Genomic DNA, 27,069 nt, shown 5'->3' with positions numbered 1-27,069 from the left:
ATGTTCTGTGTCTTGGCAGGAAAAGACACACAACAATACCAATAATACAGTGTGATAATGGTTCTAATGGGGAGGGAGGCATGGTACAGACCACAGAGGGAGAGTGCCTGCCTGGGGCCTCCAGGCTTGCCCAGGGGGAAAGGACACAAATTACGCAGAAGAAGAGGAGGAAACATGTTCCTGGCAGAGGAAATAACAAGGATAAAGTTCTGGAGGCACAAAAGAGAATATGTAGCCCATTCAAGGAAAAGAACAAATTTTCCCAGAACTCCAGAGATGGAGCAAGACGAGGGACCAGGCTAGAGAGATTAGCTGGGCTGGTGAGGCAGGGCCAGATCTGAACTTTATCCAAAGAGCCATGGGAGGGGGAAGTGAAGCATCATTGGAAATAAGCCCCTGACCACTGTGTGGCAATGGTAGAACCAAGAGAAGCTTGTTAGGAACACTGTCATTATCCAGATGAGAGATGACACTGAAACCAGAGATTGGCAGAGGACCCAAGAGAAGTGGATGGATTTGGGTATAGAAATACTGGGGGGGGGGGGGGGGGGGGGGGGCTTGACAGGTGGTTTGCTATAAAGGGTGAGGGGTGAGCCCAGGATAGAACCCAACATTTAAGGAATGAGTGGAGTGGAAAAGGAGCTGGAGAAAGAATAATTAGAAGAAACCCAGGAGAGTAGGGAGTCCTGGAAAACGAGGAAAGCATTTCACCCACCTGAGGAGGGGGTGGCCCACAGTGTTCATTGCTAGGAGAATAAGGTGCTTGGTGGGGGGGTGGGTCTGAGAATAAGGATACAGCAAGAAAGCTGGGACTTGCTGAGACAACAGCCAGATTTCAGGGGACCAAGCAATGCGTGGGAGGCAAGAAAATAGAGCCACCAGACCTAGGCCAGGGGAGGAGACCCAGAGAGGGTGAGCAAGCCAGAGGGGACAAGAGGTTGAGGCTTTGAAGCATCAAACTCTTAAATACGACAAAGATTGAGTGAGGGGGAACACCAGGGAACACAGGACAGATAGAAGTACTAAGGAGGCAAAAGAGGATGGGATTCAAACCACAAGTAAGAAGTAGAAATGATTAGTTGAGGCGGCCTCAGAACCTTAAAAATATAAAATAAAAAGAAGAGGGGAAGGGTGTAGAAAGCCTGTGTTCCCACAGCCCGAGGTACTGGAAAGTTCTGAGACTGGATGTTTTCATCCCTTTGCCTCCGCTTTCTGGTCCTTGGAGGGTGCAAAGCAGGGAAAATTCTCCAAAGAAAGCCCACCTGCGAAGGACTTGGCCTTGCCTGCTGTTTGCCCTGCAGCCACCTGAGACTGGCTCAGGCCGGCCGGGGCGCTCCGGGACGCTCCGCACGTGGCGTCCTCAGGCGTGTCCAGCAGGTGGCAGCCTCGACTCGCGGTAGCGTTCACGTCCGCTTCGCCTCGTCGGTTTTGGAGGTCGCGACCACCCTGCAGTTCAACACTTCGCTTCCTTCTCCACTCTGCCCCTCAGATGTTCTCGCTCCAGATTTGAAGGGGGGTGGGGAGGGGTGGGAGATGGAGGACGGGGCAGTTACGGCCTCACGTGTCTACGGGGACCCCTCTGGGACCAGGTCATCTGGCAGGAAACAGAAACCTAAAGCCCCGCTGCGAGGTTGGAGCGCCCCGCGAACGGCAGGGAGCGGGACTGCGCGGGGGCCGGAGCCAAGGGTGGAGAAGGGACTGGGAACCGCGGAGGCGTGAGGGATTGCGGAGGGGAGAGTGACGGGCCTGGGCGCACTTCAGGCCCCTGGGGAGCGAGCAGGGGAGCAGCAGGTGGAGGAGCCCGGGGTGGGGGCGCGGGGCCGGCGGAGAAAGGATGGAGGGCCCAGGTGGGCACCACCGAGGCCTGCAGGCCCACCGAGGGCTTCTCAGAGGCCCGGGCCAGAGTCAGGCTCAAGAAAATGGGAAAACACAAGTTCCCTGGGTGGAGGGGAAGGGGAAGGCAGGTGCATTGAGTAATTAACCTTGGGTCACTTTGGTCAAAGCTCCTAACCTGGGAAAAGAGCTGGGACCTCATAGGAGCACTGAGACCCCACCTCAAACTACTTTGTATCCCCAGAGGGCTTCTCTCAGCTTCCCGCAGGCATTTATCAAGCCCTGAACAATTGAATGACTCCTGGAGGAATGACCCTGCGACCCTGGAAAGACTCAGAGTGGATTTTTGTCCACGATGATTTCTGGGTTTTCCCATGTAGCGTTTGCCAGCAGCTACTGCTTTGATTGCATCTCAAGACTAGAATGCAATGTGATTACATTAAAGCCTCCTATCTTTTGGTTTTCCGGGTTAACTTTTTTTCCTTTTCCCTAGATGCCAGTGCCCAACTCATTCTCATACTTACTCCCAAGGTAATAATACATTTTGTGTTTTTAAGGTGGCCAAAATTTCCAATCCCTCCATTGGCACTCATAATACTTGGGCAAAGGATAAATCAAGGGATGTGAGAGGAAAGTTGAAATGGTTGCCTTTTCACTTGCAACTGGTAATAGGTAGTTCTGATTATATGATGGTAGCTGAACGTATGCTACTGATTATATGCTTGGCTCAAGTATATATTTAATGCTATGTTTTTCTATTTCAAATAGAATTATTTGCCAAAGCTAAAATTGGTGGCACAGATATGATTTTAAGGTAGTCTGAGTTAAACAGAATTAATCAAGATGAAATCTTTGGGAGGTTTTGATACATCTCAGGAAAGAAAATGGCTAAAGAACAAACCAGACGCTCCTAGAAGAAAAAAACTTGTATCAGTTAAAAAAACTAACATTCTATTTCATAGTAATTAAAAATAATGACAAGTTTGCAGTTCCCACAAACGTCTTAATCCTTCCCAACTCCATTGTCCGAAGAGCAGCAGGAAGCTCATTGTAGCTTCAATGTGTCCTCAGAATGTCACATGAATTACTGACACAAAAACTGATTTCACCCCTTAGAAGGAAAGGTCAAATCTAAACAGCACAGTGAGAATGGAAACGAGAGGGCCTGCCCGTACAGGAAACTAAGCAGAACCCTAGAGAAGCCTGTTGGGGAGCAGAACAGATAGAGTGACTGAAGACTTTTTCCTGCCACTGGTGTGGCTCACCATTTAGGACAAGCCAAGGGACCTCCCGTCATTACTGACTGTCTACTAGATGAAAGCATGCTCAGCCTTTTAGGTCCTCATGAACATATGCAGAATTTTGTCTTCAGCTGGTTCTTTCAAATTCTTAGTTGATCTCAACAAAGAATTAGTAGTCTCCTGTTTGGGAGAATACAATTAATAATTTAAAGGAAGATAATCTCACTATTTTCTAGTATTCAATTTATGTCTTTTCCTAAACTTCAGTAGCAAGAATAGAATATTCCTTTAAAGTTGATAAGAATCAAAGAAATTTGAATTTTCATTAAGGATACCCTTGCCCTTAGAAAGCCAAAAGTAGACTATTGTCTAGTTGTGGTCACTTGTTCTTTAAAAATAAAAAAATGGTAGTGGAAATTGTTGCTGTAGATTTTTTTTTCAATCTCACTGACCAGGAGTGATGCAAGTGGAACTACTTGTTCCAATACAACAGGAAATCATTTTTGCCGTAACTAGAACCTGATACATTACAAAGAAATATCGTTTGTACAAAATTTTATTAAATTTCACAAAGAAAACTAAGTTTTTGCAGGCTTTAGCTTGAAAAATATAAATATCTTACTGTGATAATTTTTTCCTCCATGGAAAAAAATTTAATGCAAACAACTGATCACAGTTGTTATAAGAACTGTAAGCAAGACTCTAATTAATGAATTTACTAATGGTTGTTCTCCAACAGTAATCCAACTCCAGAGTCTAGAGGGTTTGTTTTTTCTAGAGGATTTTTAGACTTCAATTTCAATGAAGAAAATATTTTAAATGGCTTCATTTTCAGACAATCAGCATCAGGTTAGCACTACATTCTCTTAAAATATAGGTTTTAATTTCAAAATTTGACAGGCAACAATGAAACTGGAAAATATATTTTAGGTAAGGCTTTTTCTTTTCTTTTTAGGTAAGGCTCTTTAAGGGAAATGCTTATGTTCACTGCTGAAATACCAATTTACTACCAAATAATATTTTTCCCTTGTTTTTGAGGCTTACTCTGATACAAATTTCTATATTCCTAGCTCCTGGATTTCCACCTTCTGGGAAAACAACAGATTATGCCTTTGAGGTAGATATAATCAATCCATTCTTTCTTTTATGAATGACTTGAAAAAATACTATTTTGCTAATGCATTATTATCTCATTTGAAATCTATTAATTGGTGTTCCCTAATCTTATTATTTGATCACTCTATATAGCAAAGTACCTTGTTAGGGTTATCTTCTGATAACATGAGTAATGGCTAGAATACTGACTTTTGTTCAACCGTCAAAATAGGACAAATTCCCAGTTATACAAATTCTCCAACTTATATGTGTTGTATGTTACATCTTCTTTAGTTTTGCAATTAAAACAATCCCAAAAGAGGTCCAAGTAATCTTTTGAACCAAGGATAAAAGAGCAATGAATTCTTACGAATTTTTATCACACTGTTATTATATAATAATTTGTTTAAATCTCTTGTGTCCTCCTAATTCAGGAGTCATAAATTAAAATGAAGACCATGCAAAGAAATATCTACTTTATTCTCTATACAATAAAAAAAACATTCATTTCATTGATAGGTTTTTAGAAATGAAACACACCCTACACCTAAATCTTTTTTTTTTTTTTTTTCCAGATGGCCGTTTCAAATATTAGATATGGAGCCGGAGTTACAAAGGAAGTAGGAATGGCAAGTATTTAAAATTTCCACAATCTTCCACTATAAATGTTACATATCTTTTAAAACAAGTGCAAATTGACAACAATTGAGTCCTTTGTTTTTAAAAATGTACAGTGTTAAGTCTGCCAGAGAGAGTCTATTATGGTTCTCAGTCAATTAAACCTAATTAGAAATTATTTTTGTTGTTTAGGACCTACAAAACATGGGTGCTAAAAATGTTTGTTTGATGACAGACAAGAACCTCTCCCAACTCCCTCCTGTACAAATGGTTATGGATTCCTTAGTGAAGAATGGCATAAATTTTAAGGTTTACAATAATGTGAGGGTGGAACCAACTGATAGAAGGTATTATTTTATTGTTGTTATTTACTTTCTGTAGAAGCCAACATGTATCACTGTTGCCTAAAACTTGCTCCATGCCTTGTTTAATTATGTGGCAATTTATTCCTGAAAAAATATGACATAATGGGTTTTATTTTCCCTTCTCCAAGTTTCATGGAAGCTATTGAGTTTGTCAAAAAGAGAGCTTTTGATGCCTACGTTGCTGTTGGTGGTGGCTCCACCATGGACACCTGTAAAGCTGCTAATCTGTATGCATCCAGCCCTCACTCTGATTTCCTAGATTATGTCAATGCCCCCATTGGGAAAGGAAAGCCTGTGTCTGTGCCTCTTAAGCCTCTGATTGCAGGTAAAGACTGTTGTTTGTCTGTCTTATTTTGCAGTTGGCAAAAGACCTTAGGAAAAATGAAAGCAAGAAATTATAGGGTATACATTTCTGAAGCTTTCTGATTTCTTCATGTCAGCATAGTACATTGTTGAGAGAGCAGAATAGATTGCAGTTCACTTATGTTTAAAATCCTGATTTTCATTATTGCACAGAGGGAGGCAGTTTGGGTCAGTGGTAGGAAAGTTTGCAGATTTATGCTAGGAAATCACTTTGTAAAGGAGGAGGGAAGGTTATCGTTCGCATATTATCATATCCCTCTAATGGCAGGTTTGTCTTCTAAACCCCTCTCTGCTTTGTCCCATTTTGCCAACCACTGTGGAGTATAAGGGGAACATTGGCTATTATTTTTCTGATGTTGACTCAACCCTTTCTTCCACACAATGGCTCTTCAGCTGACCTGGGGCTTTGTCTCTGCTCTGGGACATGTGGCCAGCATGGCTGCATCACTCTGGGCAACATCTGCTCTTTGGCTGCCCTGGGGACAGATACGCAAATCCAAAGCAAAATAGCTTATCTGTCCACGCAGACCTTGGAATCTTTTGGTCTTTTCTTCCCTCCTATTTTATGGCTGTTAGCATAGTACTGTTTAAAGTTTTATAGTTAAAATGCACTAACTGGTAACTGGACAATATCTGTCTAAAGTTTTGTCCTCTCTCTTCTCCCCCCATAAGCCCCCACTGTGAATGGGCCTTGTGATGGTATAGGAGTAAGTTGAAGGCAGATGAACTGCTTTGACGTGAATGAGAAATCAGCAGGGAGCAACATAATTGATGTCTGGCAAATGGAACCCTCTGGTGAAACTGTGTCAGCATCACACAGAGGGGTGATTAGTAAAGTTTAGAAACTTGACAGAACTACAAAACCACGGAGCCCAGCGAAGGCAGAACGTTACTGTGCTTGCTGCCAAGAGGGAATAAAGATGTCTTTTAGAGAAGGCAAATATGAGTTTTCTAACCGAGATGCCAAGCAGCCTGTGTTTGAATACCCAGCTGCAGCTGCTTAAGTCCTGGTGCTAGAGTTCCCAGAGTTCCTCGCTGTTGACCCAGAAACAGACATTACACATGCATGTTAAACATACACACCATACATACATGTCATTCCCATATACATGTTGGCACAGGCACTGACATCATACATATGTGTTCATGCAGGTACAGATATCACACATACTCATCAAAGTGCACATATTTGTTAGACATGCCTACATGTCATGCAGACACGGACACCATGCATGTGAAACGTGTGTGTATTAATGCAGACAGTGCCGTCACATATACACATTAAATATGCATGTTAATGCTGACAGGCATACCATTATGCATGCATGTTAACACGACTCTGACACATGTGAAGCATACATGTGTATTAATATAGATACACACATCTGGTGAGCAATAGGGGCATCAAAGCTTCCTTCTCTAACTTTGGTCCTTGCTTCCTAAGGCTGAATTAAATATCTCCACTGACCCTTATTTAGATGCTTTATTTAAATATTATTTTTTTCAAGTCCCAACTACCTCAGGAACTGGGAGTGAAACTACAGGAGTTGCCATCTTTGACTATGAACCCTTGAAAGTAAAAACTGGTAAGAACTGTGCCTATAAAAATTGTGTTTAATTCTCTCTCCTACCTTTCAACCCCACCTTCTTTTCTTTAATCCTAATATTTAAAAATCAGGGACTTAAAGATTTAAGGAAAGGGTATGTATGCATACACACTTTTTTTTTCAATACATATAAAAATATGAAATTGTCTAATAAACTTCAAAGAGAATTTAACTTCTCTTTGAAGTTTATTAGACAGTTACCTACAAAAGCATACTGAAATGCCATAATCTTCATTGGCCATTTCTCTGCCCAAGTTAGTACCTGTATGTCAGTAGTGAATGGTTATTCCCTTTCCTGGACATCTTTTCAACATTTTTTTTCAACACTTTAAATCAGTTTCATTGAGATACAATTTTTATATATTAAAATGCATACATTTTAAGTGTTGGTTTGATGAATTTTGACAAATAGATAAACCCGTGTAACTACTACCCCAATCGAAATATTAAGCATTCCCATAATTCCAGAAATATCCAAAGGTCCCAGCCCTTTGTAGCATAATAAATTGATATTCGAGGGCATATTTATAGTAACTTTTCTTTTTAAAATTAAACTACATTATCCTTCGACATTATTAAAGATAATAGTAGCCAATACTTGAGTTCTACCTTATAGTTTTTCAGAGACTTTTATGTAATATTTTCTAATATGATCCTTTTATCAGCTATGAGAGATAGAAGCCCTATATTGTTATGATCTAATCTAAACAGAGAACTCAGAGAGACTAAGTGACTTGCCCAAAGATACATAGAAAGTTGCAGAACCAGGACCCAAACCAGTAGTGTGCTAGTAAACCAGCTCTCTGGAATTTAATCAGTAAATAAGCCCCAACTTGTAGTACTAGCCAATTTCTTTGATATAGATACTCCCACCATAGCTTGTGACATCATTCAAACCAGAGCTGGGAAGAGATGTGCACACTTGGCTCTTTCAAACCAGAAGGAGCTTCATATCCACTGAAAAACCTAGATTTCTGACTCCAGATCTCTTTCCACTCTTCTTGCTGCCTCCCATCATGAGAATGAATCTCATCTCATATTTTTAATTTTTAAGAATAAATTGTTAATAAATTGTTAATAAATTATTAATAATTGTTAATAAATCCTAAAATAATTTAATTTTTTTAATGGTGTCCATACCTATAGCCTCTATTGAAAATCCCTGTCTTAGGCATTGCTTCGCGAGCCATCAAACCAACACTGGGACTCATCGATCCTCTGCATACCCTGCACATGCCTGACCGGGTGGTTGCCAACAGTGGCTTCGATGTGCTTTGGTAGGTACTGGGGTCATCTGGAGGGGCTTTTCCAGTACCTAAGTCTATGGACAGTATTTTCTTGCTAAAAGCACTTGCTTTCATTCATTGATTAGTGTTCCACAACATCCTCAGCTTTGGCCATCATTATCCACTTTCCTAGATGAAAACATGGAATGTGTAAAGGCTGATGACTAGGTGAGTTCCTGGGTGAGCCACAGACCCGCTGTTCAGGATAGACCATGCCAGCCACAGCTGCTGCCACAGGGACAGAGCGAAAGGAGCAGTTGGAGCTGGCGGGCAGACCCACAACACCTGCCTCTATGGCTACACGAAGCAGGGAATAGCCAGAGATGCCACAGCATAGAAGAGGGCAGGAAAGGGAGCTAATATCTCCTGAGTTGGACTGTGCTCACCGTGGCAGCACATTACACACCTCACTGCTTCACCACAGCTCTGCGCCATATGAAAAAGAAACCAGGCTTTGAGATGTTTAGTAACTTCCCAGCGTCAAAGTGCATGCTCCATTGGTCTCAGCTGCATGTACTGATGGATCCCTGAGTGCTGTTCCTTCCAGTGTCCTCACAGAGACCCACAGACACTTCACACTGAGCAGGTCCCAAACTACCTATTTCATCCACTTGCATGTGTTCATTTTTTGACATTCTAACATCTCCGAACTGAGAACACATCCTAAAATCTGTGGTATGACAGTATGGTTTTCTTCCTCAGTGTTACCTTTATTTTAATGGTGTGTCTTATAATGCATGGCATCTTAAATTTGATGAAATCTGATAATTCTCTAACCACCACCACCACCCTACCACCTCACAGCTTCTCCTGAGTCCCTTAACTATGAACTTCTTTGTCATGCCCACATATAACCAGTATTTCCTACCACTTGTCCTGCTTGAATTTCTCCTGTCTGCTCCCTCCTCTTGACCCTCATTGTTCCCACCTTGGTTCATACCTGCCCAGCTCTTGCTTACATAATTGCAGTAGTCTCCACATCAGTCTCTCTGTTTCCATCCCATAATCCTTCCATCTGTCCTCTCTACTGGCCTCAACAAGCTCTAAGAATGCAATATAATCATCACACATATACACACATGCGCACACACATACACACACCTCTACCTGACAAGTCTTACAGTGGTTTTCCATGCCTAATGCCTGAAGGCCAGGTCTCTTTGGCCCTGGAATGTTCCCAATGCTAGCTCTTTATCTGTTTGGAGAATTCATCTTCCAGTTCCACTGGATCATTCTCTTCTTGATGACTCTTCTTCTTTGCTGATTCTCCCCCTTTCCTCCTCTCAAGTACAACTGGCCAATCCACTCTTTGCTCTTCCCCATTGTGTGGCCTATACATTCTTTCTAGGACATTTCCACTTCTCATGTCTATTTCCTTCACTGCACTGTGAGTTTGATGAGGAGAGGACCATCTTATTGACTTCTCCATTCCTGCCCCTTGGCACAGTGACTCTCACATCATAGGTATTTGGTTGATATCTGTCCAATAAAATTCATGCAAACAGAAAGTAGCAGAGTCAGGATTCACATCTAGATCTACCCAAGTCCATGGTCTGCTTTTTTCACTACATTATGTTGCTTGCCAAGAAAGCGGAGAAAATTTTATCCAACTCCACCCCGGTTAACATTGTCAGTACTTTGAAGAGTCATCCCTAATAACTTGGAAATAATAGAAATAAGATTACCCTCTCTGATTGGAAATTACATACTAAATAAATAATAAACCAAAACAGTCACCTTTAAGTGAATGACTCATAGGCCCAAAGACTTCACTGTCAATCAAAGGGAGAGTGGTCCCAGAAGAAAGGAGATTGATGGTAGTTGTCCTTCTGAGTACTGTTTGAGGGAGAGAACACCTAGCCTGAGGAATCTGCCTTTGAGGCCAAGTGGCCTGTTCTGAAGCTGGACACACCCATGTATTCAGCTTATAGGCAGGTCCCTCTATTCGGACTCCATAGGCCTTCTGATCATCACTTGGCATCCATAGGACCTCATGTTAGGGAGAAAAGATGCCATCAAAAGGCTTAGATGTCTGTGCCCCTCAGTTGTACATTTCCTTGTATTTCTCAGTCATATCAATAAATCAATCAATCTCAATAAATCAATAATCAGACTTCTAGGTTCTACATACAGTTTTTGTGAGCTCAACTCTGGGAGTCTGACCCTGAGAGACAGATCTGCTCTTGATCTCAGAATTGAGATGCATGCAGGTTAGGGGTCTGACTACACCTCAGTGGACTCACTGCCACCCCATTCTCCTGACATGGATGCCTCATTCTTGCATTGTTGCACAGATTCCACAGATTTAGAACCATAAGGCCACAGCATCCATCTACCAACTTTACTTAAAATTTTTTTCAACGGTTTGTTCAAAAGCTGTTATCTGCTTCTCATGTATAGAAGAAATTCTCCATTTTAAGACTGAATTATCGTGCCCAAAACAGTTCATGTTATAGTGTGCTCCCAAAGCATCATTGATCTAGATGGTTATGTGTTTTCTTTATTAGAATTGATGGCAGGCCAGCAGGTGAAGGAAACTCTGAAACTTGGTTCTTGAAATAGCCAACCTTTAGTTTAAGGCATGTCAGAAAAAAATTTGAATTTTTTTCAGGGTAAAAATTAATAATAATGGTGAATTGTAAGTTTTACAACAGACTATTCTAAGTTATTATTTTAAGTGCTTTACATGTACCACCTCATTTAATTTTCACAGCAGCACCAGGAAGACATATTATTATTTGCCTTGTTTTAGAGTCACAGGGTAGGTAGTGACTTACCCCAAGCCCTCAGCAGGAAGGTCTTGTGGCAAGATTTACAGCTGACACCAGCATCTGTGTTCTCACCCCCTGCACCATACTCTCAATAGGAGGCACAATGTAACTTCAACCCTCCTTAAGTAATATGATATTTGATCAGTACAAGGTATAAAATGGTAAATATATTAGCAAGGAAATCATTTTTTAGATTCAGTGCTTTTCTTCATGACTCAAATATGTAAAAATTTTTATTTGCACTAGAGATTTATTTGATTTATTTGCACTAGAAAGGAGTCATATGTAATCCAGTAACACATACTGGTCAAAAAACACTGTAGTGCTATTCGTATAAACTTCACTGTGTTAATTTCTATAATAAGCAATGACTGTTGGAGGCCAAAGTCTGACCTGGTGGGATGTACTGGGATTATCACTGCTACATAGCATATCTGCAATGGAATGAATACCTAACATGTCCAAAAGAGTTTGTAATCTGAATGGAGGGCAAAAAAGAGAAAGGTACTTTCAATCTATGTGTTTCAAATATTTCCTGTTAGCCATGCCCTGGAATCCTACACTGCCCTCCCCTACCACATGCGGAGCCCTTGCCCTTCAAATCCTATCACTCGGCCAGCATATCAGGGCAGCAACCCAATCAGCGATATTTGGGCAGTCCACGCACTACGGATCGTCGCTAAGTATCTAAAGAGGTATGTGGCCCAGAGGAGACAGAAACAGAACAGAAGGGGCGCCTCGTAGGCTCAGTCAGTAAAGTTTGCAAATCTTGATCTCAGGGTTGTAAGTACAAGCCCCATATTTGGTGTTGAGATTACTTAAAAATAAAATCTTAAAAAAAAAGAAAACAGAAAAACCACATTCCACCCTCACATAAAATGTAGTATGCTAGATCCGGAAATATCCTGAGCAAGTCTGTTCATCAAAAGATCAACCACTGGGTGTAGAGGAGCACCAGAGTCCAGCAAGCTCCAGAAAGATGAAAAGGATGGGGAGGGACGCACAGGAGGACAGATGAAACCTGAATCCTTCAGTCTGAAAAGGCAAAGGCAAAGGAACAAAATATGAGCCCCTGATTTCTGAAAGTTGCATATAGAAGGATTATTCATCAAAGCCTCGAAATGAGAGCTCAGGTGAGGGGAGATGTCCTTTGAGATTTGGCTACCCCAAGAGCTGAAATGAGACCCAGAGAGGCAGATGTTGGTTGTGCTCATGCAGGCCCTGTCCAAAGGCACACAGAGTCAACCAAGTAAGCAAACTAACATGAACTAAATTTAAGAGATACATGTATAGAGTTAGGAGATATAAAAAGCTTTCTAAAAGCTTTCAAAAGATTTATGAATGATGTAGCCATGACTGGCTCCTAAGAGAGCAGAGATATACTTAGAAATATACTTAGTATATCTAAGAGCTATACTTAGAGATGAAAGCCAATCCCTGAGACATTAAGACCTATGTAAAGTCAGACTCACTTTTATACTTAACATGTAACGGAGGGAAAGAACGCATCAGGTTGGACCTGGATGTGAATGCAGTGTTTCCTCTGGCCCCGAGCTGGAAACTGTACTAGAGAGGGAACACAGACCACATTTTATAGTAAGAGCAGGGGAAAGGAACACAGAACTGTTTCTGGAAGCCATCAGGGAGCAGGGTAGCGTTTGACTGGGTAGATGCAGATCCAGATAATGGTCAGCCAGTGTGCATGACAAGGACAGAAGGCTTGGCAAAGCACAGTGAAGGGTGAGTGGGTAAAAAGAACAGGGAAGGCTAAAGCCTCATCATCTGCTCTCTTTCATCTTGTTATTCAAGGAATAAGAAACTAGCACTGGGTTTGGAAAGGAGCCACAGATGCCTAACCATTCCAAATGAAAGGAGATAAAAGGCTGTAGCAGTCTTACTTCATAACAGGAACCCTTACTCCAGGCAAAATCGTGAAAAGCAAGCAAGGAGTGGTTTGTCGTTCTTGGCAGTCTTAGGCTTCCTCCCTGGAGCAGGATTTCTAAGCAAGTGTGTGCAGGATGGTTTAGCTGCATCTGCAAGGGGCCTTTGAGAATTTGCTTTTCCAAAGTGGCATTGGGACATCTACAGCAGGCAAAGCCTTGTCCTACAATAACATCCCACTTCCACAATGATAAATATTAAAATAACATGTAACTTCCACAGATATTAAAAGAGGCCTCCAGAGGGTTCTGTTTGGGGCAGTGTCACAGAAAGAAAAACAGCAGGGCAGGCTACGATTAGCCTGCAGGCAGCCCCAGGTGACCAGGACTCATTTCAGAGAACCAGTCTGGGCTCTGTGCATTCTGAGTATATGTTTACTTGAAGTCCATTCACAGCTGCCGTCAAGATCATTGACAAATGAAGAAGAAGAATGAGTCTCAGGGCACTTTCCTAGAGTAGCTCATAATCCAAGGGTCAGTGCTTTGCTTCCGCTGGCACTTTTATCACATGAGCAGCCTGACAGCATATTTATTATGCCTTTGCCCAAAACCATTGATGAGAAAATATGTTTCCCTTCGGTTTTCGTTTAGAAGACAAGATGTCATTTGAATAAGTTGCCTAATTTTTCTTTCTACCGAGTAGAATTTCTTTTTTCCCAGATCTTTCCCTAAGGCAGCTTTTTATTCAGTAGGAAATGCCAACGTTGATGTAAGTATTCATATCATCCACAGGGCTGTCAGAAATCCTGATGATCTTGAAGCAAGGTCTAATATGCACTTGGCAAGTGCTTTTGCTGGCATTGGCTTTGGAAATGCTGGCGTTCATCTGTGGTGAGCAATTTGAGATTTTATTTCTTCACCTAAGCTATTGCTTTTATTTAGAAAAGCATTAGCATTTTTAAAATGTTTATAACTTAGGACAAGTAGTAAGATCTAAATATGCCATAAGAAGAAATTTAACTTAGGGTCCTGAAATATTTTCTTAATTCAAATGTAATTTATTGGGTCATAGATTTGTTTTTAAGTTGTTTTTTTAAATAAACTCTACCCCTAACGTGGGGTTCAGACTCATGACCCTGAGACCAAGAGTCACATGCTCTACCGACTGAGCCAGCCAGGCACCCTCATAGATTTTTTTTGGTAACAGCCTTATTGAGATACAATTCACATACTATAAAATTTACCCATTTAAAATGTATAATTCAGTGGGTTTTAGCATATTCATAGATTTGTATAGCCATTACCATATCAATTTTCAAACATTTGATTGACCTGAGAAGAAATCCCATACCCCTTCACTGTTACCCATCAATCCTCCTATAACCCCCAGTCTTAAGCAACTACTAATCTACTTTCTTTTCTTTTTTTTTTCATGGTGAAAACCCTCAGCAGATTAAGTTTATTTTTTTGTATATTTTTTTTATTGGAGTTCGATTTGCCAACACATAGCATAACACCCAGTGCTCATCCTGTCAAGTGCCCCCCTCCGTGTCCGTCACCCAGTCACCCCATCCCTCCACCCACCTCCCCTTTCACCACCCCTTATTCGTTTCCCAGAGTTAGGAGTCTCTCATGTTCTGTCACCCTCACTGATATTTCCCACTCATTTTCTCTCCTTTCCCCTCTATCCCCTTTCACTATTTTTTATATTCCCCAAATGAATGAGACCATGTAATGTTTGTCTTTCTCCAATTAACTTACTTCACTCAGCATAATACCCTCCAGTTCTATCCACGTTGAAGCAAATGGTGGGTATTTGTCGTTTCTAATGGCTGAGTAATATTCCATTGTACATATAGACCACATCTTCTTTATCCATTTGTCTTTCAATGGACACCGAGGCTCCTTCCACACTTTGGCTACTGTGGACATTGCTGCTATAAACATTGGGCTGAAAAAAAAATAATAATAAACATTGGGCTGCAGGTATCCTGCCATTTCACTGCATCTGTATCTTTGGGGTAAATCCCCAGCAGTGCAATTGCTGGGTTGTGGGGTAGTTCTATTTTTAACTCTTTGAGGAACCTCCACACAGTTTTCCAGAGTGGCTGTACCAGTTCACATTCCCACCAACAGTGCAAGAGAGTTCCCTTTTCTCCACATCCTCTCCAACATTTGTTGTTCCCTGTCTTGTTAATTTTCCCCATTCTCACTGGTGTGAGGTGGTATCTCATTGTTTTGATTTGTATTTCCCTGATGGCAAGTGACGTGGAGCATTTTCTCATGTGCTTGTTGGCCATGTCTATGTCTTCTTTGGTGAAATTTCTGTTTGTGTCTTTTGCCCATTTCATGATTGAATTGTTTCTTTGCTGTTGAGTTTAATAAGTTCTTTATAAATCTCTAATCTACTTTCTATCTCTGGAGATTTACTGTGGATATTTTATGTAAATGGAATTATATAATATGTGGTCATTTGTGCCTTTAATTTAGCATAATGTTTTCATGGTTCATTCATACACACATCAATATGTCATTCTTTTTTATTGCCAAGTAACATTCTACTGTATGGATATACCACATTTTATTTACCCGTTTATCAGAAGATGGACATTGGGTTGTTTCCACTTGTTGGCTATTAGGGTAGCCAATACTCTTACTTCATAACAGGAACCCTTACTCCAGGCAAAATCATGAAAAGCAAGCAAGGAGTGGTTTGTCGTTCTTAGCAGTCTTAGGCTTCCTCCCTGGAGCAGGATTTGTGTACAAGCTTTTGTGAGGAATACTCAGTAGGAGTGGAATGGTAACTCTATGTTTAAATTTTGAGGAACTACTGTTGTTATCCACAGCAGCTATACCATTTTACATTTACATTAACAGTGGCTAAGGGTTCTGACTTTTCCACATCCTCCCCATGTGTCATAGATTTTTGAAACCTCAAATATAAGAATTTTTATCCTAATCTCACAAAAAGAAAGGGATCAAAATCTTTGTCAGTAGCCTAGAATTGACTTGTTTGATCATAACTTTACTGGTATGATGTCTTAAAATTGAATACCCGTAATCACTGAGAATTAAAGAATAGGCTTTTGCTATGGAGAGTACAGTGAAGTCACCCCCAAACTTGGCTGCTGAGAGCACAGATTGATACCACCATTCTAAAAAGCAAGTGAATGGGGTGCCTGGGTGGCATGGCTGGTTAAGCACCAACTTTTGGTTTAAGTTCAGGTTGTGATCTCCTGGTTGTGGGATTGAGCCCTGCATTGGGCTCTGGTCTCAGCATGGAGTCCACTTGAGATTCTTTCTTCCTCTCCCTTTGTCCATCCCACTCATATTCTCTCTCTCTTTCTCTTTCTCTTTCTCAAATAAATAAATCCTTTAAAAAATAAATTAATAAATAAATTAAAAGCAAGTGAACAAAATCTATCCAGAGCTTGAAAACTATTTATATCCTTGGGCCCACTAATTTTAGTTCTATCAATGTAGCCTAAAGAAATCATCATCATATGATCAAAGTATTTCTTTCTAAGAATATTCACGTAAGTTGTATGTATAATTGAAAATTTGGAATCATCCTAAATTTCCAACAGTTTGGGAATGGATAACTGAATCGCAGTACTCAGAGAATAAAATAAGGCTATTGAAAGAAATGTTTTAGAAGAATAGGAAATGATATGGGAAAATATTTATAAAGAATATTAAATAGCAAAAGCAATGTTTGAAACTATGTATATACAATCATAAATTAAAGGTATGCATCAAAAGACTAGAAGAAATATCCTATAATGATTATCTTTAAGAAATAGGATTATGGACCATTCTAATTTTTACAAAGAACATATACAACTCCTAAAAGAAATCAAACTAAGTTGTTAGATATCATTAGAAAGTTACTTTTGAAAGCTACATGAACCCTTTCGCATCATGAAAACACACTAAGCAATGATTTTCCAAATACTGTGAAACCCAAGAAAGGTAAAGCACTTTCCTAAGTATCCAGCATTTCAGAGAACCAGTAGCTTCTGCTTCATCTCACAAAATTTGGTAGGCAAGGGATACCTTTTTTAAATAAATAATCATGCAGTTCCCCAGAATACTTTGTCTTCCTATAAAATGTAAGTCATTTGCTGAATAAGCCCACATAATCCACATTAAAAGATTTACAGACCATTATACTATTGTAAAGCATTTCATTTTCAAGATCTTAATAATAAATATATAAGCTTCTCACAATATATATCTCTGGGTATGACTAATAAACTATAATATAGTCCTGTTTGTTCACTAAGAATTCAAGAGAACATAAAAAAAGTTTTTTTTCAAAAACAAATTAAAAGAATCCCACAAAAACTATGGTGCCTTTTCTTACCAACCTTTCAAACTACAATACCATTTATGATTCAACTCTATTAGTATGTAACATTTGAAAGGATGTATCAGTTATTGATGGGACAGATCACTGGAGGGTCCAGCTTGCATTCTAATGCAGCACATCTTGGCTCATAACACACCCACATTGTCAGCTTGTATAGGAAGAGCACACTGCCAAGGCAAGTGCAGAGCAAAATAGAAAACACATGCCCTGAAGCTTATTAAAGAAATTTCAAAGTAAATTCTTGATTTCTTCAAGATCATCAGGTTATCAATGTGTTTGTGAAGCAATTTCTGCAACACTTTTTATGACATACAATCCTATAAGCATTTGAATTTGAACATTTCAAAGGTTTTGTTAATGATTACTCAAAATGTCCGATGCATAATAATATATTGTTGTATCAAAGAAAACAGAATGTATAACTCCCTTTGTGAGATAATTATATTTTCAAAAGACTGTTAAGGACTCTCCCATAAAACTATCTTTGTTTTGCTAACTTGAATTTCTGATATCTATATGTCAACATAAGGACTTTCTTTCTTTTCTAGCCATGGAATGTCTTACCCAATTTCAGGCTTAGTGAAGACATATAAAGCAAAGGATTATAATGTGGATCACCCACTGGTGGTAAAATCATAATAAATTATTTAATTAAATTTCATATCTTTGCAGTTGCCATAAATGTATTTATCAAATATATTTGTCAATTCTTGATTGCTTGGAGTATAGGGTAAAGTAATTTAATACCTAGAATATGCAGGTTAAAGACCTAACTTTGCACCATTGGTCACCATATTTTGTTTCTTTTCAGCCTCATGGCCTTTCTGTGGTACTCACCTCCCCAGCGGTGTTCACCTTCACAGCACAAATGTCTCCTGAACGGCACCTGGAAACGGCAGAAATATTGGGTATGAACCAATACTCATAAATCTGTGACCCGCATGTGTGGAGCATTTCATAGGGTTGCTTCTGAAGATAAACCATAAAGGATAATAATACCCACAAAGTTGCTTTGAAGTAGTTTAGTAATAAAATGCGAGTCACCTGCCTAAAGTCCTACCTATCATTAAAATTCTGTAATTTTGCTTCCAATAGTCCATTAACAATAAAATGAAACCAAATATTGCTGATGTTAAATTTGTAGTGATAATATTTCTCTTCTTTTCATCCCCAAAGAACATGAAACTCTTTACATAGTGTTAATGTTGCGAATGGTTTTTCCTATCAAGGTGATAAAATGAATCTAATTCAGGAAGTAACTGTGCATTCCCAGTAATAGAAAATCTAAACAACTAGAAACTTTATTAAAAAGATCCCAAAAGAAGAATTTTCTTGGCTACTCTGTAGAATAGAGTGTCTTTTTTTTTTTTTTTTTTTTTTTATTTTTGATAGTCACACAGAGAGAGAGAGAGAGAGAGAGAGAGAGGCAGAGACATAGGCAGAGGGAGAAGCAGGCTCTATGCACCAGGAGCCCGATATGGGATTCGATCCCGGGTCTCCAGGATCGCGCCCTGGGCCAAAGGCAGGCGCTAAACCGCTGCGCCACCCAGGGATCCCGAATAGAGTGTCTTATAACAAGACACCTACAGTGCTCTTTGAATCTCACAAGAAATAAAATTATATTCAGGCTAGTAAAATTTTTCAGTAATTTTTCTATGACGAGAACTCTTTTAAGTAGACTTTGAGTATTTGATTAACTTTCCAAACATTTTATTCCCCTACTTGTGTTTAGGGTAGGAAGGGAAAAGCAAAAAATAAAACTTCATTATGCTCTTCTAGCTCCAGCCGTTGGAGAGGTTATTTCCAGGAAGGTAGGCATGACCACAGACTCCTTCTACGTACACTTCTTTGACTCCCTTCTCTCTCACACTGACATTTTGTGCTTTCGCAGAGTTCCAGGTGCTGTGCTGTGCTGGGAATCCTAATGAGAGACATGCAGGGTAGAAAAGCAGTGCAGGGGTTTCATTTTCCTGGGCTGCTGGAAATACGGTGCGAACCTTACCAAGGACCTTGTGTTCCTTTCGCCTTTTAGATGGGGGTGTTTTTCAGCCATTTTGGGGACTCAGATAGATGCCTTGTAAATATGCAATGTAAGTAGGAAGGAGCCCAAATAGTAGGATGGATGTATGGTAAGTGGGAAAGTCTTAGAGAACTCAAAGTTAAAATTCCAGGCAACCAACAACATCACTGAGAAAGCAACCCCTCTGATAGACAAAACTCAGAGTAGAAGAACCCTCCTTGCATAGGAAGTGTTGTTGTTATTCCATATTTAACCATTAAATATTTCAATTTCCTATGTAATCTTATATTTTCTTAGCTTTATACCAATTTATTCTCTTCCCTATCCTTTCTTTTTTTCTAAAACACTTCACAGGAAAACACAGAGGCTTTGATGGTGTGTTTTATGGCAGCAATCCCAGGAACATAAAAACCTCATAAACCTTGTATCGTGTGTCACCTTTCCACCTAATCCATATTTCAGCTGCCGCTATGTAATACAGACTGGTCTTGTCATGCACGGTTTACCTTCCATCCACCCTCTCTCCCAACTAGCCCCATATCTGGTTCTATTTATACATTTTCCTGGATTACTAAAACAGTTCTTGCTGTCGTAGAAGAAAAAGGTTAAGACTAATAGTGTGCTTCAGTATGGAGGTAAACTATACATTCTAGTCTCATTTTGAACAATACAGAGAAAGCAGACTCAACGTGAAGCATTCTGAATAATAATTAATGCCACATCTGTCTGTCAAGTGCTTCACTTCCTGGCAGTGAATGTGTTTGACTAAAATGGATGTGGGGCTGGAGTGCTAAGGTTCTGGGAACTGTCACTGCTACCCTGCCTGAGGACAGAACCCCTAGCTCTTCCAGACTGTCTCTGTGATTAATTTTTAATCATGTCCAAATTTTGCCCTTACAAATTTCCAACCCTTGGCGATCTTCTTCCCCCTTCACCAACATCATTATTACCTACGTAGGAAATACTGTTTTCTGAGAGTCTTTATGTTCTTAGTTCTGTCTGACTGGTTCTGTAATGTTTATTTAGAGGAACCCACCCTGCCCCTTGGCAACAGAGCCCCAAATAAAAAGTTTTATAGCTATAGAGAGGAAATATTTCCTTCCCTGGCCACATAATCCACTTTTGTCACTTTTCTCTGTTTGGGCAGTCAGTGCTGGAACTTTTGTACCTCTATATGTCCTTGCCTCACAAGGTGTTGCAGAGGGTTGGTCTTCTTTTCCTAAGACGTTGCTGTGAGGAAAGACATCGAACACCTATACCTCTAGATGTCAGCAAATTCCAAGCCTTGAAAGTTATATAAGCTGTGTTTTCTCCTACAAACACTCCTTCCTCTTCATCCAAACACCAGCCTTCTTTTTTGGTCTCCTCCCTGTGCTTCTTTTCTTGGCTTAGTTCCTCTTCTTCCCACCACACCAGGGGCAAGCAGCCCATTGGAAATGTGAGAGCCAAGTTAGCCCCCCGCCCACCAGCCAACTTCTCTCTGCAGAGGATCCTGGGGTTCTGCAGGCCAGCCTGGCCCATCTGTGAACTGCGGAGTCGATCACTGGGCTGGCCTCCATGTGGTGGCACAGCAGTAGCCTTGTCCTTGGTGGTAGGGAACCAGCGGTAGGCTATATATTCATCTATCTTGTGACTGAATTATACAGACTCTCTCTACAGTCAGCACTTTGTGTCTTCTAGGAGCTGACACCCGCACTGCCAGGATCCCAGATGCTGGGCCTATTTTGGCAGACACACTCCGGAAATTCTTATTCGATCTGGATGTTGATGATGGCCTAGCTGCCATTGGTTACTCCAAGGCCGATATCCCAGCATTAGTGAAGGGAACTCTGCCCCAGGTAAGAGATGCAGTGCGTCCTCTCTCCCTTCTGAGAAGCACAAAGCTTGGTCCATTTGGGGTGTCTTGGGGAGAGAAAAACCTAGGGGTCCTCTAGCAGCTTTCAGGTCTCCTCCACACCAGACAGCAGCGCTTGTCTTCCTCTGAGGGAAGGGGCCAGTCTCCCTCATCTTTATATTCTTCCATAAAACTGTGGCTTTTGGGAGCTTTTATGGTGTAACTGAAAGGATCTCTTATAAAAATTCAAGGTGAAAGCAACCACATTTTTCTTGAGGTATGGCAAAATTTCCCTTTTTACCACTTCTCCTCTTTTAAGAGTCTTCTATAAAACTATGTGAAGCTCTTCCAAAAAGACCACTGATATTATTTTATATCATAAAGAGTTATAAATTCCTACTACTTTGCAAAAAATGGGCATGGCTTTAAATCAGTACTATTACAAAATCACTTCTTAATGAATCTGGGAGAGTGCATATTTTATACATATACGTAGATATATCATCTGTGTCACTTTGAGTCTTATTTAAATGTCGCTAAAGAATTTAAACTGAGCTGCCAACCTTTATTGAGTGGAATCATAAGTGATGTAGAGTTTCCCCTCCAAGTTTCTCCTGAAGAGAATTTACACTCCCATTGGACCACTCTTACATTTTGGATCAGATACCCATGTGCTATAGCATCAGATCCTAATAGGATCCTAATAGTTCACTGCAATTCACCATAAAACAGAGCCAGAGTCATGAGCTCTTGGTTTGGGGACCATACCATGCTCACCATGCCCAGAGTATTCACTTAGTCCCCCTGTCTAAAATGGGGAAGACGTGGGTTACTTAAACACTATAAGGACTCGAGGGCAAGGCACTTCTACCCAAAATGAAGGCAGACATGGATGTCTCACTGACTTTGAAACAGAGTTAACAGCTGGAATATCCACACCACACTGATTCCTGCTTACCACAAGTAGCAGTGCTTTTCCTCAACCCACTCTGGTTAAACAAAGGCCTCACACTAGCTTCTTCCCCACTTAGCAGCTGCTTAGAATGTTGAAGACCTCACCTCTCACGTAAGATGATATGTGTATGGATTGGGTTAGCGGACTCATATGTCCTCAGGAGGTAGGTAGGTAATAGCAATAAACAAAGTCATTTAAAGCAGCAGTGAGTTGTGGGGATTTTAATGAACTGGAAAGCTCATAATTCATCTCATTGGGTGAGTGTCTTTTCAGCTACAATTTATTATTCCCAAGCAGAAGTTCAGGTCCCAACATTGGTAGAGCTTCCAACTTAAAAAAAAAAAAAAAAAAAAGCAATCTGGATGTTTGTATTGTATTCCCTGATTACCCACTGTACAAACTAAACACGACCAATTGGCCAGCAATTTCCCTGACTTAGACTCAGGCCCAGTAGCCTCAGTCGTATCTACAAATATAAGTGAATAAGAAAAAGAAACATCTCAAAGTGTAGCTAGGATAACTCATAAACCCTTAATGCTAATCAACAAGCCCAAGGGACTAAATAGCCAAAAAAAATTCAACCAACACAGTTATTTTATCCAAACCTACTAGACCATAAGTTCCATGAGTACAGGACCTGTTTTGTTCATCCTTCCTCTACTGCACCTAGCACAGGCTAGTAGAGATGTTAAAGGAACACATACCTGTACCATCTCTCCTAAGTCTTCAGGGCAGGTGAGCTTAATGGCTGAATGGTAGTAACTTTTTCAGAAGTTTCCTTACACTAAATAGGATTCACCTAATGACAAGAAGCCATGAAAGCCTGTCCAGTGATACCAGAGACCAATTGGTCTCTACAGTTTTGACATGGTGGTTGGCTCTTATAGCATGGTTCCAGTGACAGTGCCACTCCTGCAAGAGGAATTCTGAAAAGCTCTACTTGTTCAGGAATGGGTGTTTGTCAACCTCCAGCGATGGTATCCATGATTTTCAGATGAAACTGTGTGATATTCTTGGCCATTTAATTACTAGTGGCAAGCATCTTCCAGTCATCAGCACACAGTGGCAAGTGTGTACTGTTTAAATTCTACTGTGCTCAGTCTTCTACTTTCAGAAACTGTTCCAAATAGCAACAGATCCATACTAACATTTGAGACTACCCACTAAAATAGCAAGTTAGGGCAGCCCAGGTGGCTCAGCAGTTTAGCGCCGCATTCAGCCCAGGATGCAGTCCTGAAGACCCGGGATCAGGTCCCACGTCGGGCTCCCTGCATGGAGCCTGCTTCTCCCTCTGCCTGTGTGTGTGTGTGTGTGTGTGTGTGTGTGTGTGTGTCTCATGAATAAATAAATAAAATCTTAAATAAATAAATAGCAAGTTAATTAGGTATCATATTAAATGCCTCAGGGCATATATCACACTAAGAAGTCACAGATAGCAAGACCTTAATTAGACAAAACTGATTTTTTTTAGTTTCATAAAAGATGCAAAGTAAGGGATCCCTGGGTGGCGCAGCGGTTTAGCGCCTGCCTTTGGCCCAGGGCACGATCCTGGAGACCCGGGATCGAATCCCACATCGGGCTCCCAGTGCATGGAGCCTGCTTCTCCCTCTGCCTGTGTCTCTGCCTCTCTCTCTCTCTGTGACTATCATAAATAAATAAAAATTAAAAAAAAAAAAAAGATGCAAAGTAAATTGAATCTTTCAAGTACAAGTCATGTCTGTAAAGTAGGAGGCCAGGATCTCCTCATGTTGTACTCATAAGGCAGCCCCAACATGAATGCTGCTTTTTAAATCATGTGTTTGTGATTGAGAGAAACATAGTTAATTTTAATAAACTAGCACTAGTTCCATTTTAGAGTCCATGTAATTGAGTCAATGTGTCCTATATATGGAGAGGGCAGGAGACAGGGCAGATTCACAGGACTTTAGGAGGAATCTTAGAAATCAGCCTGTTTTGCAGATGAAGAACTACTATGGGTTTTTTGTTTGGTATTTTTGGCAGCAGGGAACATTTTACAGGAATGCTATGGCAACTTCAGAATTTTACACATGCAGCAGGCTAATCTTCACTTATTAGTATCTACAGGATTTAAGGTAGTGAGAGGGATAGACTGGTTGCAGCAAAGAATATTGCCAGAAAGATTATTTATGTAGTCGACATTTGATAAAGCTTCTTTTATGTTCAGCAAGGAAGGATCAGTTTTCACTGAAAAGAACAACCAGGCCAGTATTCTTGACCAAACACCACATCCCATACTGATGGCTGCAAACAGCAGCCCTGTGTACGGAGGCTTCCAACCGCTATAGCCAGGCTGCAAGGCGAGCAGGCAAGAATAAATCAATCTTCCAAGCGGGGTTTCTGAAACCTCTGGAAAAAAACATTTACATTTCAAATCAAAACATTTCATTTCTGAGGAGAGCTGTCTACCAAAATGAGCACTTCCACTCCCTGGCAGGCAGGCCAGCCAAAATGTTGTTATTTTATGAATGTGCTAAAAGTAGTAGTCAGGATTTATTTCAGTGCCCATGTTAATCAGTTGTCCTTCGGTCTTACACGTCTATAAATAATAGTGCATTGCTGAACACATCTTAAGTCTGAGAGTTTAGCTTTTATATGGCATAGATGATATCAGTGGGGATATATCACAAACTTTATGTCCCTATCCTCATTTAACCTATCAGGGTGTATTAGAAATGTGAAAGAGAAATTCAAAGCAGCTTGGCCTGAAGTACTTCTGAGACTCCTGAACTATGCCAAAGATGAACAGGACTGTTTTAAGGGCCTCTGAACCCATCAGATAAGATTCTCTCCTGTTATATAGGCAGAATAGTGTGAGAGTAATTATCGGCCACAGCAAACGCCAAACTTCAGTTCTTGACCCTTCCACCGACACATATGTACATCACCATGAACAGGTCTCTGCCTTGCTGTGGATTTTCACAATTTGTTTAGAGTCTCCGAAGATCTGCTGCAGCGTAACATTTTACTTTGGTCTTACCCATACTCATCAGCATGTCCCCATCCTTCTCCCATCTGTCCATTCATCCTTCCTTGTTTTTTAATTATCTTTTTAATCGTGGTAAAATATACCTAACATAAAATATATTATTTTAACCATTTTTAAGTGCACAATTCAGTGCCACTGAGTACATTTAGTGTTGTGCAACCAGCACTACTATCCATTTCCAGAACTTTTAAATAATTTCAAATTGTAGCTCTGTTTAGTAGGCAACAATAATTGCCCTTTCCCAGCCCCTAATAACTTCTATTCTACTTTCTATGAATTTGCCTATTTCAGGTGCCTCATATAAGTGGAACTCTACAATATTTGTCCTTTTGTGTCTGCATAATGTCTTCACTTATCATAAATCTTTAATGTGTCAGAATTTAATTCCTTTTTATGGCTGAAATAATATTCCATTGCATGGATATACCATCTGTTGCTCATCCATTCATCTACAGATGGACAGTTGGGCTTTTCCACCTTCTAGCTATTGTAGACAATGCCACTGTGAACATTGCTGTACAAATACGTTTTAGTCTCTGTTTTCACCTCCTTTAGTTATATACCAATGAATAAAACTGTAGGATCATAGGGTAATTCTCTGTTTAGCTTTTTGAAGAACCGCCAAACTGTTTTCCATAGAGGCTGCATCATTTTACATTCCCACCAACAATGCACGAGGGTTACAATTTCTCCACATCTTCATCAAGATTTATTATTTTCCTTTTTTTTTTTTTTTTGATAGCTATCCTGATGGATGGGAAGTGAGAACTCATTGTGGTTTTGAATAGCATTTTGCTAATGACTAAAGATATTGAACATCTTTGCATGTGCTTACTGGCTATTTATATATCTTCAGTTAAGAAATATCTATTCAAGTCTTTTGCCTATTTTTTATCTTAACTTTTCTTAAAATTTTATTTACTTGACAGTGAGAGAGACAGACAGACAGACAGCACAAGCAGGCAGAGCAGCAGGCAGAGGGATAGGGAGAAGCAGGCTCCCTGCTGAGCAGAGAGCTGGCATGGGGCTCGATCCTAGGACTGTGGATCATGACCTGAGCCAAAGGCAGACCCTTAACCTACTGAGCCACCCAGGTGCCCTCTTTTGCTTATTTTTAAGTTGATTGTTTGGGGTTTCCTGCTGTTGAGTTGTAGTAATTATATATTCTAGTTATTAATCCCTTATCAGATCTGTAATTTGCAAAAACTTTTCTCATTCTACCTGAGTTGTCTTTTCAACTCTCTTGAGAGTGTCCTTTGATGCATAAAAGTTTTAAATTTTGATGTAACCCAATTCACCCATTTTTTGTATTGCCTGTGCTTTTGGTGTCATATCCAAGAAATTATTGCCAAATCTAATATCATGAGATTTTCCTCTGTTTTCTCTAAGAGTTTGGTTTTAGCTCTTACATTTAAATCTTTACACTTAGGCCTATTCTGAGTTAATTTTTAAATACACCCTTCCTATTTTCATTCTTTCTTTCACCTTACAAATACTTACTGAGGTCTTACTATATACTATGCATTGAATGGGATGCCGTGAGGAGGAAAATAAAGTCTCTTCATTCCCTCATGGAGCTTACATTCTAGTGAGAGAAGACAGATGATTGACATCTAATCAAATATATAAATAAAATACTAATGAAATCATTTTAGATGATGCTTAGTGGTGTGAAGGAAAACCTGGGTGATGAAATCATGATTTCACATGGAACAGTGTGGGAGGGACCAGCAAGGGTGGTCACAAGAAGTTTTGACTAGAGGTGAAGGCACCACATTAGGACCTGGGAGAAGCCCTCTGGGCAAAGGGGAAAGGCTCTGAG

At 40.3% G+C, this 27,069-nt stretch overlaps 1 protein-coding gene across 12 annotated transcripts in view; it reads left to right on the top strand.

The window, feature by feature from the left end:
* ADHFE1 (alcohol dehydrogenase iron containing 1) overlaps positions 1–27,069 on the top strand; it is a 43,556-nt gene that overhangs the window by 4,623 nt on the left and 11,864 nt on the right. For 6 of the 12 annotated variants that reach the window (XM_072804425.1, XM_072804424.1, XM_072804423.1 and 3 more), the window contains exons 2-13: positions 2,327–2,364; positions 4,145–4,191; positions 4,745–4,798; positions 4,980–5,134; positions 5,281–5,477; positions 7,024–7,101; positions 8,294–8,399; positions 11,722–11,874; positions 13,852–13,950; positions 17,980–18,058; positions 18,243–18,339; positions 21,132–21,289. In XM_072804425.1, coding sequence (XP_072660526.1) covers positions 2,327–2,364; positions 4,145–4,191; positions 4,745–4,798; positions 4,980–5,134; positions 5,281–5,477; positions 7,024–7,101; positions 8,294–8,399; positions 11,722–11,874; positions 13,852–13,950; positions 17,980–18,058; positions 18,243–18,339; positions 21,132–21,289 — 1,261 coding nt within the window. The remainder of the gene's footprint in view (positions 1–2,326; positions 2,365–4,144; positions 4,192–4,744; positions 4,799–4,979; positions 5,135–5,280; positions 5,478–7,023; positions 7,102–8,293; positions 8,400–11,721; positions 11,875–13,851; positions 13,951–17,979; positions 18,059–18,242; positions 18,340–21,131; positions 21,290–27,069) is intronic. The other 6 variants (XR_012020107.1, XR_012020106.1, XR_012020108.1 and 3 more) reach the window with 2 other exon arrangements.

The sequence above is a fragment of the Canis lupus genome, chromosome 28 (genome assembly GCF_048164855.1).
Source record: "Canis lupus baileyi chromosome 28, mCanLup2.hap1, whole genome shotgun sequence".
NCBI lineage: Eukaryota > Metazoa > Chordata > Mammalia > Carnivora > Canidae > Canis > Canis lupus.
This window is presented reverse-complemented; position numbering and strand designations above follow the sequence as displayed.